The following is a 14,351-nucleotide window of genomic DNA, read 5'->3' on the forward strand; positions in this document are numbered from 1 at the left end:
TAATAATATAGAATGGAATTTAGCTGTACATCAATTAGAATTTTAGACACTTTTTTTTTTCAAAAGTGACTTGTAGTCTGGGGCAGTATTTTTCCTTAATAGTATACATTAAATAAAAGGGTCATTGCATTCCTTACATGTTCTCCATTTGCTTTGCAGAGCAATGCCAGAAGATTCCTACACTGTGAGAGTCAGTGTGGATGGGGTTCCTATTACAGAAAGTAATACCTGCAGAGGTCGCATCAACAGCTGGGAATGCACCTTCAATGTATATGGGAATCTCCTCTTTTACTTTTGGATGATCAATCTTGTGCTTGCTTTCTTGCTGAATTGGGCTTTTATTTTTTAATTTTATAGATTGTTATCTATTTCCACACTAAAAATACACTAGCATGTAGCGAAGGATAACTTCATTCAGTTTTAATTATCTTCTATGGTAGTGGAATCCCTTTTATCATTTCTTGTTTCCCTCTTTAAATTAATTTTATTAATGAATTAAATTTTATACATTAAATTTTTTTCTTGTTCACACTATTTTTTCTCTTTCTCCATTTCTACTCTGAGTTTGATTTTCCTTTTCTTCATTTTCAATAAGATCATAACTATTTTTCTTTTTTTTATAATTTCTAATGCAATGAGATAAAATATGATTGCACATAGCATAGAAGTCGCTCAAAATTTAGTTACCCTATATGTAGATATTTACAATAATACATTTCTTCTAAGGACCATCCCATATATTTTTAAAAATTATGTCTGTCTATCAAAAGTATTAGAGTTTCCATCACCCTTGTGGGCTCCCTGGGATTCTCCTCTCTCCCCATTCCTATTTGATGTCACAATTCTTAAGAATTATACTTGCATTGCTCTAGAAAATTATCATTAGCTTCATTACTAAAGCTTACTCTGATGGACTTTTTCCAGGTTTTGCTTCTGTTTTGCAATGTGCTTTGTTATTTCTTCTCCATAGGTTTAAATAAAAGAAGACTTTCTGTAATTTTATTCCCCCAAATTCCTAAAAGTTGTTATGAGAGAGCCTTATTACTAGGGTTTGACTTACCCTGATAACAAAGGAAGATTAAATATTAAAATTCCAAACTAAAAACATTGAAATGAAAGAGAATTTTTAGTGGGTAAGGAAAAGATCTTGAATAAGCAGAATAATAATATTCTAAACTTTATTTTTTATATGTAAAAAGAGGTATTTTGACAGTCATATTGTAGAATTATTTAAATGTAAATCATGTAAGAAGCAGAGATACTAGCTTATTGACAGTATTATTTTACAGGCAAAAAGTTTCAGAACCCCAACGATAAAGAGCATCACACCTTTATCTGGGACTCCAGGTCTGTTATATGACAGCTGATATAATATCTTTTTTGGTTTCTGGTCATTAATTTAATTTTTAGTATATAAAATTATTATATCTGATAATTTATAAATAATATATTTCTGATTATACAATAACTCCCAATATTATTTCAAAAAATGATTTTCAGTGATTATATCTGAATCTGCTATAAAGTATTTTACTATCCCCCTATTGGACATTCAACTGGCTTCCACTTCATTACAGTTATAATTATACCAGTTTATAATCCCAGAAGGAATATGTGAGAATGCCCTTTTCTATAATCCTGACAATTTTAGGAACTAATTTTTTCAAGTATTTATATGAAAAATATAGTAGTTTATTTCTAATTTTTCCAATTCTTGATTTATGCAATTAAATTTACTTATTTATGTATATTTATTGGCCCTTTGTATTTCTTCTTTTATAAATTACTTATTCATCTCCCGGTTTAATTTAATGCTAGTCAATTTTTTTCCATATTAAGTTATAAGAATTCTTTATAGTTTAAGGATATTAACTATTTATATATCATATACGTGGGAAATATTTTTTAATTTACCATTTGCTTTTAAATTTTATTAATGGTTTTTCCTGTCATTTGGACATTTTTAATTTTTTAAATTCGATCTATAGATTTTAATTATTGTTATTTCTTCCTTCATTTTTATGCTGTAGAAGGCCATACCACCCCAATTATATAAGTATTATATAAATTTATACTTATTTTCAAGAGTTTTTATGGTTTTATTTTTATATTTAATTTTTATTTCTCCTAGGATCTATTTACTTTTTTGGCATAAAGTAAAGTCGGAGCTTATTTATTTTTTCAAATAGATCATTCATGACCCAGGCAATATTTATTGAATAATTCATTGTTTTCCATGAAAAACTTCTTTAATTTACAAATACTTATAAATATTGATTTAATACTATACATACTCACTCATGTTTTATTGTATTTGTTAGAACTTTCAGAACAGTGTTAAACAATAGTCATGAACATGGGATATAAATGTCCAGGTCCTGGTTTCATTAGGAATACCTCTAATGTTTTGGTATTAAGTGTATGGGTGTGTGGGTAGGTAATCTTACACAGAATTTTTTGTTTGTTTGTTGTAGGTACACTAATAACTATCCAAGGCAGAATCTTCACTGATGTCTATGGAAGTAACACTGCATTAAGCTCAAATGGGAAAAATGTTAGGATTTTGAGGTAAATTTTCGATCTGGAAACGTATTCTTATCACTCAGGTGGGATATGGTATTCCAAAAATAATGGGCTCAATGATATTAAAAATCACTACAGTGTGAGGGGATTAACCAGCATATTTTCAGCCATATTATAGGAAGAAAAGGAGACTGTTGGATGATTCATTGACATGGAAGCAGTGGCCAATATGTCTTTCTTTTTTGGTCTGACATAATTCTTTCATTTTCTGTGATAGATTTTATTTTATTATTATTATTTTTTAAGATTTTATTTATTTATTTGACAGAGAGAGACACAGCGAGAGAGGGAACACAAGCAGGGGGAGTGGGAGAAGCAGACTCCCCACTGTGCAGGGAGGCCGATATGGGTCTCGATCCCAGGACCCTGGGATCATGACCTGAACCGAAGGCAGACACTTTTTTTTTTTTTTTAAGATTTTATTTATTTATTTGAGAGAGAGAATGAGATAGAGAGCATGAGAGGGGAGAGGGTCAGAGGGAGAAGCAGACTCCCTGCTGAGCAGGTAGCCCGATGCGGGACTCGATCCTGGGACTCCAGGATCATGACCTGAGCCGAAGGCAGTCGCTTGACCAACTGAGCCACCCAGGTGCCCCGAAGGCAGACACTTAATGACTGAGCCACCCAGGCACCCTTTGTGATAGATTTTATTAATAGAAGGCACATGGAAGCAAGCCCAATAGTAAATGAGTTAGTCTTAGAACTTTATATTATTCAGTAATAATATATATATGCCTCATTTTGCATATATATGTAACTGTGTAGCCTGGAGGTCCATGGCTTAGTCAAGATCCGAGAACTGGAGTCTCCTGACATGCAGTTTGGCCTTTTTTCTTCTACTGTAGTGGTGTATGGGAGAGGGCTGAAACTAAAAAAATGGTCAATAACTTATTAACAGCCTCAGGTTTGAATGCTGGTTCCTCCATTTACCAGCTATGGACCAGATGGTAACATTGGCTAGTTACCTAATATCAAAAAATAATTGTCCACATTTTGCATTGGAAGCTAGCTTTGTCACTAATCTTTCTGTAGCATGGGTGTGGTTTTCTTCGTGCTGCCTTGACTGACAGCCCTGTTCATTCCCCACAGAAGGAAGTTCAGAATCAGCTTTCAAAAGGCTCCATGCTTATTAAATACCGGTGTAAAATGGATAAATAGATAAATTAGATAACAATTCATACAGCAATTAGAGAATTTTTTTAAATATTAAAAAGGTGATATGTATATATACACACATACATGTATATAGTTTTATAAAACAAGTAATTTGAAAGGTTTTACTAAATGAAATAAAGGTAATTTAGGTGGCATTCTATGAGGTAGAACTCAATTAAATCACATTTGTATGCATCTATAATATTCTGGAAATGTTCATATTGGTTCCCTACATGTAGTAAGTACTAAATAGAGAAATGTTAGCATAAATATTTTGTTTGCTTCCATATAGTTGAATGTTATGAATGGTTTATATTCCAATTCTTAGATGGGGTTTTCTAAATCATCCTTTGCTATAATAATGCTAAGAAACAGAAAGCTTAATCTTTAAGGAGGTTCCTTCCCCACCCCCCACTGTAACTGAAATTTACTTCTGTTCAATACAAAGGAATGGATAGAAACTATTTCATGGAATCACAGAATTGCAGTCAGCAGGGACCTCAGAGATCAGGCTACCAAGCCCATGTACTCTGAAACCCTGAGATACTGTATATAAACACAGAAAAACTTTCACACACCTATTAATGTGAGAGGCGAAGGCCTTAGAATTGTGTCTATCCCATTTCTACATTTCACTGTGCCTGAATCCCGTTAGCAGGGAGCAATGGGCCATGTACAGGGCAGGAAGTCAGGACCCCAGAGTGTTCAAGCTGCTTCTGTTTCTCACAAATCTTTCAATTCAGCCTAATCTCCAAACTCAGACTAGGTACAAATTATAAAGGACATGCAAAAAGGGCTTGGTGCCCACTAAGGAGATTTTTGGTCTAAAAGATAAGATGAGAAAAACTTAGAAAATATATATATATATATATGGCCAAATAGTGTAGTATTGCCATTGATAGGCAAACCCAGACCACTGTGGGGATTATGGAGCGTGGGTAATAGCACCTGCTGGAGCCCAACTGCCTGGGTTTGAATTCCTGCTCTATTCCTTACTGGCTGTAGGCTTGAGCAAGCTATTTAACCTTCCTGACTCAGTTTTTTCATCTATAAAATGGAAGGGTAAGATGGTTGTGAGGATTAAACATGGTTAGTGCCATTGTTAGCTGCTAAAATTATTTAGACACAAGAAAGCGGGAGTTTCGAAGGAGAATATGTATCCATAAATCTCTACAATGGGTACAGTATTGTACTTGTATTACAAACCCAATGTAATGATAAATGAAAGGATTTGTGTGTACACGTTTATTAAAAAGTTTAAAGTTCTCTGCAAATGGAAGTCCTTACTTTAAGAGTTCAGGTTTGTATCTGCAGTTACTTTGAATCTGGGATTTGTTGGCACAGAAGCTGGGTGGTTTATTCTGAGTGTGGCCAAGAATACAATACCTGTGGGTCCCGCCTGCAAGCCTCCAATAGCATCAGGTTCTAACATCCTTAAAGCAGTAGTCAACCTGGTCAGCTGGGAAAATGCAGACCAAGGTTTCCCTGCAGCCCGACCCTGCCTCTTCTCAGTTTGGGATTTCCGTTTCAATGGCACTGAGGATGTTAGTTGTTCTCTTCATCCCGATTGCTTGTGGGGCTTTGGCTGTGGCCCTCCTTTAATTCCTACCTATAGTTTGAAACTTACTGTATGTTACAAAACATAAAATTCTGTTTTGTATTTGAATTAATTGAACTGCAGGTGGAAGGGTCCCCATTATCTGTTTCCACATTTTCTATTCCTGTAGTATTATCACTTTTTAACACACCAAGTATCCTATAATTATCATGTCTATTATCAGGTCTCCCCCAGTTAGAATGTCAGTCCCACAAGGGCAGGATTTTTGTTTTGTTCCCTGATGTGTGCCAGTGTCTACAGCAGAGACTCTGCAACATAATAGGTAATAAAACAGATGTTTGTTGAACGAATGTGTGATGGATAATAATAAGTGATTGAGAGAAAAATATAAGGTGTTAGTGAGCTTGGTGGGAGGAGAGCATTTTGAAATGATTTACCAAATATAACTTGATCTTTTCCAATAAAATATTTATACAGAGTTTATATTGGAGGAATGCCCTGTGAGCTTCTCATACCACAATCTGATAATTTGTAAGTTATTCAAATAATTTTCTTTGGAAAATAAACAGTAGATATAAACATACCAGTTTAAGTAATAATATCTAGCAATACTGTATAGCTGAATCCCTTAAAATACAGTATAAATTATAATGTTTTATATAGTAAATTAACAATCATTTATATAGTTAGATGTAACCTGATAACCCCTATTGTCTCCAGTCGAGATGATATGAACTATTGATATGAACAATATGAACTATTGTTTAGATTATTATGTTTTAAGATGTTTTGAGAAACATTTTTATCAAATAGTTGTTTCAGTTGGTAATATTTAAAAATATTTAAGAGGAATATCAATGGGGATAGCCAAATTAACTACAAAATATTTAATTGTAAAAGGAAGCTTTAGGCAAGTATCTTCAACCCAGGCTGGGAAATATTTTCATTTCACAGAAATTTTTGTTAAAGAGATAGTTTCTAGCCTGATACATATTCAAAGTACATAAAGTACTTTTAAGGGAAACAGTATTTTATTTATTTATTTATCTGACAATAAATGCATCTTTATTATACAGATACTTAAGAAGGGGAAACATATTATTTTAGAACTTGAGTGTCAATATAAACTTTGAAATTAACGTATATATTTTATTAGGTATGGTCTAAAATTAGATCATCCAAATGGAGACATGGGTTCTATGATTTGTAAGACGACTGGAACTTACATTGGTAAATGTTTATCACCATTCTTCATAATTCTCAGAAATGCCTGACTCTATTTCCTTTTTTTGCATTCTCTTAGACCTCCCCTGCAGCTTCATCCCTTTTTTTAAAATTAACATTTCCTCTTTACCTTGGCTCCTTTTCAATTTCATGTGAGCATGTATGAATTACCTTTTTCCTAAGGTTTATATTTAAGGTAAGCTTCTTCAAATTTCTTTCTCTCTCTTTTTTTTTATTCTTCTGTCCTCCAGAAAATTCCATTATTAATTTAGCTGTTTTCCCTGTAGCTTTAATTTTATGTCGTTTTCTTCCCCCTTGCTCTATGTACTCCAGGCACATAGATCTTATAGTTCTTTTTTTTCCAGTTTTATACTGACATACATCACTGTATGAGTTTAAGTCATATAACATGATGGCTTGATTTACATATATTGTGAAATGATTACTGCAGTAGTTCAGCTAGCCCCCATCATAATCTTTTAGTTCTAGAATGGGCTTCACTTTATTCTGTCTCAGAGCCTCTGCAAGCCTCCCATCATGAGAATTTCAGATAAAATGTCGTGTCGTCAAAAAACCCTTCCCTGATGCCCTGCCTTCCACTCTCCAAGTTCATTCTCCTTTTCTTTGATAGCTTTATCGCAGTTTTTAGTTCTGCTCTTGACTGACTGAATCCCTCCCTGCACAATATGCTCTGTTAGGAGAAGAGCAAATTGAGTGCTCACCCTGCATGGCCAACCCCCTAGCAGAGTGTCTCATCCAATTAAGTAGCTGTTGAACGAATGAAAGAAATTTGAGGGCAGATGATTATGTATATGTTGTTTTTATCATTCTTCATTCATTATTATATTTTGTCAAGTTTTTCTAGTTATAACCTCGAGAGACCTTAGTATGTATATTTTAAAATACTAGATACTCCTTTCAGATAGTTCATTGTCATGTCTTTGAGGATTAATAAATGGTTGCATGATTACAGTTTTAATTTTAAATTTCTTTGCTTTTAAATCAGATTTATAATATATAGTTCTTGTTCTCCTGTGACTGGAAATTTAATTGTGTATTTTAATTAATTCCAGGTCATCACAATGTCAGCTTCATCTTGGATAGTGATTATGGAAGGTAGGTCATTTTGTAAATAATAATTTTCATAATTGATTCAACTGGGTAAATAAAATAAAAGTATATATTTACTTTGTGCTATAGATCCAGAGATTAAAAAACTAATCACTTTTTTTCCCAAATTAACATTTAAGGGGTCTATCATTCCCTTGCTCTACTTTGTGCCTCAGACACAGTCTTCCAACTGTTGGGAAATTTAGCATTACCTAAAACAACAAACAAATCTTTGATTGTAATATTGAAAGTGTTCTTTTATGTCTTACAGCTCTTCTGACTTAATTGTAATTTTTTTGATAACTGAATAGTTCAGTTTTGATTTGAACTAATGTAAGAAAAAATAAAATCCCATGGTAAATATTACCTGATAAAGGTGTTCATTGAAAGTATCAAGACATACAGAGTGATGAAAGATAGTAGTTACAGCTTGCAAATGTCCGTCTTAGCACCATATGTTAATAACTTTTATTCACGATTTTTAATAAAGCTAGAAATCAGTTCCAGATATCCTACATCCTAATTTCACTAAGAAAGATTACCATATATTTATAGAAATATCAGAATATGCAAATCTCAACACATGTTGCAACCCTCATATCATAGATAATCATAATACAGAACATTTAGTGGCAGGCATGGTACTAAGCACTTTACATATATTGTCTGGTTGAAGACTCCCAAAGAACCTATAAAACTGAGTGTTATCATCCCCTCTGTGTTGCACACTGGGAAAAATGAGATTCAGGAAAGTTGAATAATTTGCCCATGGATATTCACCTAGTTGGAAGCAGCGTTGGTGTGTGAACACACACAGCCCAGCTCCAGACCCTGAGCTTTTCATTTCAGGGCTCTGCCAAGAGTGGTGGAGGCTTTCAGCCATAGAACCACATCTCCTCACTACTTAACATCCTGACACAGGATTCTTTAACCATGGCAGGATTACCCCACTTCTCTGTGCATTTGCAAATGTGTGGGGGGCATTTGTTGGCTGTCATAGTAACTGGGGCATGCTAATGGCCTTTTGTGGGCAGGACTGAGATGCTCCAAACCTAAATGAATTATTCTCCCCAAAATGTCATAGTGTCTCCCAATGAGAAAATGAGCTGGTTAATAGAAATTCAAATAAATCACAGTATTTAGCCATCCAATACTAATATAGCTGTAGTAGATCAATAATAGGATATGTCTGTTGATATTTTTTTGTTGTTTCTGAAGAGAGATGATTAGAAACGATTGAAAAAGATTAAAAAGATTGAAAAGAAAGGCAATATTACAGTCAAAGTAGATGTTATTCCTGGTTAATGCTCACAGACGCCAAGAGAAGGGTGATATTTGGTCCCTCCATGCATGAAGCTGCAATTGAGGTGGTGAGCCCCAATCCATTATCATTGTATTTAACATCTTCTGGTTCCAGACACCTAGAGGCAATAGGTTTATAACAAAATGATGACTGGGTTGCACACTTTCTCATAGACCAATATAGACTGGACCAAAACCATGAAGAATATTATAATTCAAGGGCAAACCATTGTGGATGGTATGTAAATGGTACTAAGATTCACCTTTGTGATTTACATGGGGCAAATGACTTAGAGTCCCATGATTTACCAGTTATTTTCTGCAAGGACATGACCTACATACATATAACTTGATACGGATAGGGCAATAGGATTTTATTGAAAATACTAGAAAATCATGTTAGAAGCAATAATTATTGAGTTTTAAATGATTTCCTGAACTACATATACTTTTTTTTTTTTAATGTTCTCATTGTCATTCTTCTTCAGGTGAAAAAGATGAATTCTTAATTCTGAGTCTGTATGAAAGGTGTTAATTACCAAATCCATCATATATTTCTCAAAGAAATAATTATCCAAAAATAGGTTTGAGTGATCAAGCTTGAATGTGATTGATAAGTATATATAAATCAATGTGTTGCATTAACATGCCCTGAAACTTTCCATTTTAAAAAGCCAGAAAATTTGCACATAATATAGGCAAAAATATGGCTTAAAATAGTTGATTCTGTGATCTTGACTAATAATTCTTGTTTTAAAGCCAGTGGCTGTTCTTTTGTATTAATGTCTCAGAATTGAGGAAACTCTGTTTCTATATAAAACAATCTTAGGAATTTTAAGATAACTGTTAAAAATATGGCATTTACTACTTAAAAGCAGTTTCATGATCACATGGCATTTAAAAAAATGTTAAATCATCCTTTTTTTATTATTTTTTTTTTTTTATTTGCGAGAGAGAGAATGAGAGAGAGCACGAGAGGGAGGAGGGTCAGAGGGAGAAGCAGACTCCCTGCTGAGCAGGGAGCCCGATGCGGGACTTGATCCCGGGACTCCAGGATCATGACCTGAGCCGAAGGCAGTCGCTTAACCAACTGAGCCACCCAGGCGCCCCTTAAATCATCCTTTAAATTAAAAAATCCATATTTTACAAATTTCAGGAGCAGTCCTGAATATCAAATGAACCAATTAAAGACCATTGTGACTCCCATTCTATATTTCTTTTAATAGCTAACCTTCTCTTCTCTATTACCCCAAGTTCAAACAACAGCTGTTCCAAACCGATAAGGTTCAGATGAGTCTGCCTTAATTGAGAAATGCCTAGTCATTATCAATGAATTAGTGAAAATCACCTCAGTGTCATACCAAATAAATTACATTCAAATTTTATTTCAGGAGGCAATTTTCCCACCAACTTAAGAAGCAGGGTTAATTTTTCAGATCCAGAATCTGACCACAGACAATATTGTTGGAGCTGGCATCATTTCAGATCTTTGAGAATTCAACTGAAAGGCTTATAGCATACAAATATAAATCCAGTATGAACTTCTTAAGTAACTAATTTAGCATACAGAATTTCCAGAGACTCTTTAGTCTTGCAAATGCCCATTATAATGCTTGGGTTAGATTTATACGAGTTTACTGTTGGTCTCAACCACAAGATTTGCATTATCCTTTTAGATTCGAGTTCAGTGTGTTATAAATATAATGAATGGGTTCTGAGTCTTAACATTTCAATTTCTTAATTTCTCTATTATGAATTTCATTGAGGTAATTGAGGAAACAGTATTTAATTTCTAGGATCAGATTCCTTCCCTTCCTTGCTCTCCAGGCTATGAAGTGCAAGTCTGTATCCACCAAAAAATATGAATAGGTTCTGTGTTTATTAAGGGTGATTTAACTCTGGATTATTGGATTATTGTTGACCTGCTTTCATTCATTGTGCTCTTACAAGGATTAGTGACAGGAGAAAACTGTATAGGACACAGGTGAGGAGCCAGGGCTCAGGACTCAAACTGCCAGGCTTCAAATTCTGTTTCTGCTACTTACTCCCTTTGTGATCTTGAGTAAGATAAATAGATTCTCTGAGCTGAACCTACCTCATGGGGTTAATGTAGGATAAAATGGCATAATAAATTAAAAGCTTAAAAAAATCTTAGGTTAAAAGCTTAAAAACTTTAGCATGATATCTGATAGGTGTTCAGTCATGTTAGTTATTCTGATGCTAAATGGGTTATAAGACAGGAGAGAGGAGGGTGGTTAACACAAAAGCCTTCATGAAGACTTCATGTTTTTTTCTGTTAATATGAATTCTTTATTGAGGTATAATTTGCATAAAATAAAATGTGTGTAATTTAAGTGTGCAGTTCAGTAAGGTCTGACCAAGGAATGTTTGAGTATTTGTGTACTTGTATATTTGTGTAATCAGTAACTGTATCAAGATGTAGAACATTTTTATCTCCCCAAAATGTTCTGTCCAGCTCCTTTGCAAATTATGACATGATTTATATCACTAAAAAAATAATTTTTCCTAAAATAAAGTTCAGTTTTAAAGTAAGGATTTTTACCTTTTTTTTTTTTTACACAGGAGTTTCCCACAAAAAATGGCATATTTTGTTTCTTCTCTAAATAAAATTTCAATGTTTCAAACATATGCAGGTATGTGCACACTGTGTGTGTGTGTGTGTGCGTGTGTGACAGAGAGAAAGAATGAGAGAGACAGAGAGATGTGTGTACTTCATTTCATCAAATCAATGATAATAAGGACTTAAGGCATACTACATTATTTTATGTACTGCTAGGAAAGGAAAAACACCCAAGATGGGGAGTCTAATAGGAAGCTCTGACATTAAGCTAGGACCCAGAAAACTATATTTTTAATATAAGGTTGATTGAGAAACCAGCTCATCACTCTAAAAGAGACAGAAGGGTAACTTGCATGTCTCCACTTGGGCTGTTGGTCAAGGGAGGGGGAAAAAAAAATCTCCACTGTCAATTTAAACTACAAACCAGGCAGGACTCTCTCAGATTTATGGTCTCAGTGTGGTCCAAAAGAATACTCAAGCAGATTATTATTTATTTTAACTTACAGAGATCTAAGGTTGATAGACTCTTAGGAGAGTGTGGGAAGCAAACACAAATCCTCCTGGAAGAATTACACTTCATTCTAGGTCAGGAGTGGCACATTCAGATTTCAAAGATGTTCAAATGTGAAAAAAAGTGTCTTGGAATTAATCAAATATGATATATCCTGCTTTTTCTATTTAATGTGAAACTCGTATGTAAAAATACATAGAACTTTGATAGATAGAACTTATAAGAATAAATTTGAATAAGAATCTACCATATATCATGCACTGGGCTATTTTACTAATGTACCTGGAACTTTTATATATGAAACCAGAAGACTTACAGTCATAGTTAATGTATTACTATATGAGAAAAGTATAAGATGTTGACTTAGAAATAGAAGAAAGATTTATTCTTTAAGAGCATAGGGGAGAAGAGGCTGTTCTCCTGCCTTCCTGTGTTTTCTTTTGGAATCAAACATCTATCCTCAGCCCAGATTTTCCTTAATTCCTGCGTCCTCCATTACCAGTGTCTCTTTAGTAGCAGTCACCACTGAAACCTGGTCCCCATGAGATGTAGGGCTCTGTGAAAGCCATGCTAACTGTCCTCTTTGCAGGACAAAATTGAAACACCCAATTCATTCATTTGGTCAGTCCACTACCTATGCTGTGCTATGTGTTAAGGCGAGGTAATATGGAAAATTTATAAAAATCAAGCTTTTGTGTTGATGTGTAATATTCAGGACATTTTCTTTAATGTGCTTCTCCTCCCTCTCTCCAGAGGTCACTATGATTTCCCCTTCACAAGGAAGCATTCAAGGTGGCACCGTGCTAACGATAAGTGGACAGTTCTTTGATCAGACAGATTCCCTTGTCAGGGTTCTTGTTGGAGGTATTGTTTATGACTTCTAATATATTACATTATAAGAACAAGTCCTGGCTTTTATTTAATAATTTGTAAGAAGAATAATAGTCCTTTTTCAATTAATGTCTTAAATTTAAAGCTGCGTATTTTCACCTGGGCATTTGGTTCCGGGGTGTGATACTTTTCCCACTGGGACCTTCCAGGGAGGGCCTTACATGACCACGACTTGGGCTCTTAGGTCATCATCAAAAGACATTTTATGGTAGCAACATGGCTACCTTCCACAAATTCTCACCACACTTTGAGACACACATACCCTTTATTTAACAAACTTTTGAATGCCCTTCTTGAACTGTTGTTAATTCTCAATGGGTTCATTAGTTATGAGAAAATTAAAAGTATTTGGGGATACTCTTCTCATCCCCTTTTCATTTATTGTGACTTATCTGGACATCATCAGGAATTACTGATGATATTGGCCTTGGAAAGAACATTAATTGATGTGTTATATTTTTACAAATGTGAATAGAGCTTGATTCTCTGGTTATGCATCGTTTTTATGTATCTAGTTTAGGTCTGTTCAAGGTAGGGAGCTGTGCAGCTCAAAAAGGAGATGGAGGATGAATATGATAGTGGAGATCTTCCCACTCAGTCATAATGGCCTTCCCTACCTTGAGCAAACGACTACGTGTCTGGCCATGCAACTGGACACATACTTTTTCTGATACATCCCTCTGCTTAGGTGCTTTCTACTTTTAAGGAATCTGCCCATCAGCCTGCCAAAATGTGATTTCAAGAGAAGAAATTAATGTAAAGTAGCCTCATCTAACATTTATACAATATCTTTCTTATCCCTGTGAATCCTTGCTGGTCACCTGCATAAATATTAAAACCTAGGCAATAAGATTTTTAAATATCATATATGTTTTCTGAAATTTTAAATATAAATGTTTTCAAGTATTAAAATCGGGCACAAAATATCTTTAATTTATATACTGTGTTTTATGATATTGTGATACAGTTGATATGCAAATATGACATGTTAATTTTTTATTTTTCATTGCCATCAATGTGACAAGGTTTGAGATTTTGAATCCTCAGTAATTTCTTTTTTAAAATTACATGACTTTTTTAAGGTTTTTTTAAAATTTTAAATTCTAACTAATTTATTGGAGTATAATTACATATAATAAACTGGGTGTATTTTATTTTTTCTTCCAAGTTTTTATTTAAACTCCAGTTAGTTAATACACAGTATATACGGTGTCATATTAGCTACAGGTATACAGTGTAACGATTCAGCACTTCCGTGCAACACCCAGTGCTCATCACAACAAGTGCACTCCTTATCCCATCACTTATTTAACATGTCCCCCCACCTCCCCTCTGGTAACCATCAGTTTGTTTTCTGTAGGTAAGAGTCTGTTTCTAGGTTTGCCTCTCTCTTTTTCTCCCCCCTTTGCTCATTTGTTTCTTTTTTAAAGATTTTT

General features: G+C 34.1%; 1 protein-coding gene across 1 annotated transcript in view; it reads left to right on the forward strand.

Annotated features, from left to right (window-relative positions):
• PKHD1L1 (PKHD1 like 1) overlaps positions 1-14,351 on the forward strand; it is a 154,151-nt gene that overhangs the window by 11,807 nt on the left and 127,993 nt on the right. Inside the window, exons 4-11 of the mRNA XM_021688369.1 lie at positions 160-268; positions 1,290-1,347; positions 2,475-2,568; positions 5,774-5,827; positions 6,453-6,526; positions 7,594-7,636; positions 11,516-11,586; positions 12,778-12,888. Of these exons, the coding sequence (XP_021544044.1) occupies positions 160-268; positions 1,290-1,347; positions 2,475-2,568; positions 5,774-5,827; positions 6,453-6,526; positions 7,594-7,636; positions 11,516-11,586; positions 12,778-12,888 (614 nt within the window). The remainder of the gene's footprint in view (positions 1-159; positions 269-1,289; positions 1,348-2,474; positions 2,569-5,773; positions 5,828-6,452; positions 6,527-7,593; positions 7,637-11,515; positions 11,587-12,777; positions 12,889-14,351) is intronic.

This window comes from Neomonachus schauinslandi, chromosome 4 (genome assembly GCF_002201575.2).
Source record: "Neomonachus schauinslandi chromosome 4, ASM220157v2, whole genome shotgun sequence".
Classification (NCBI taxonomy): domain Eukaryota; kingdom Metazoa; phylum Chordata; class Mammalia; order Carnivora; family Phocidae; genus Neomonachus; species Neomonachus schauinslandi.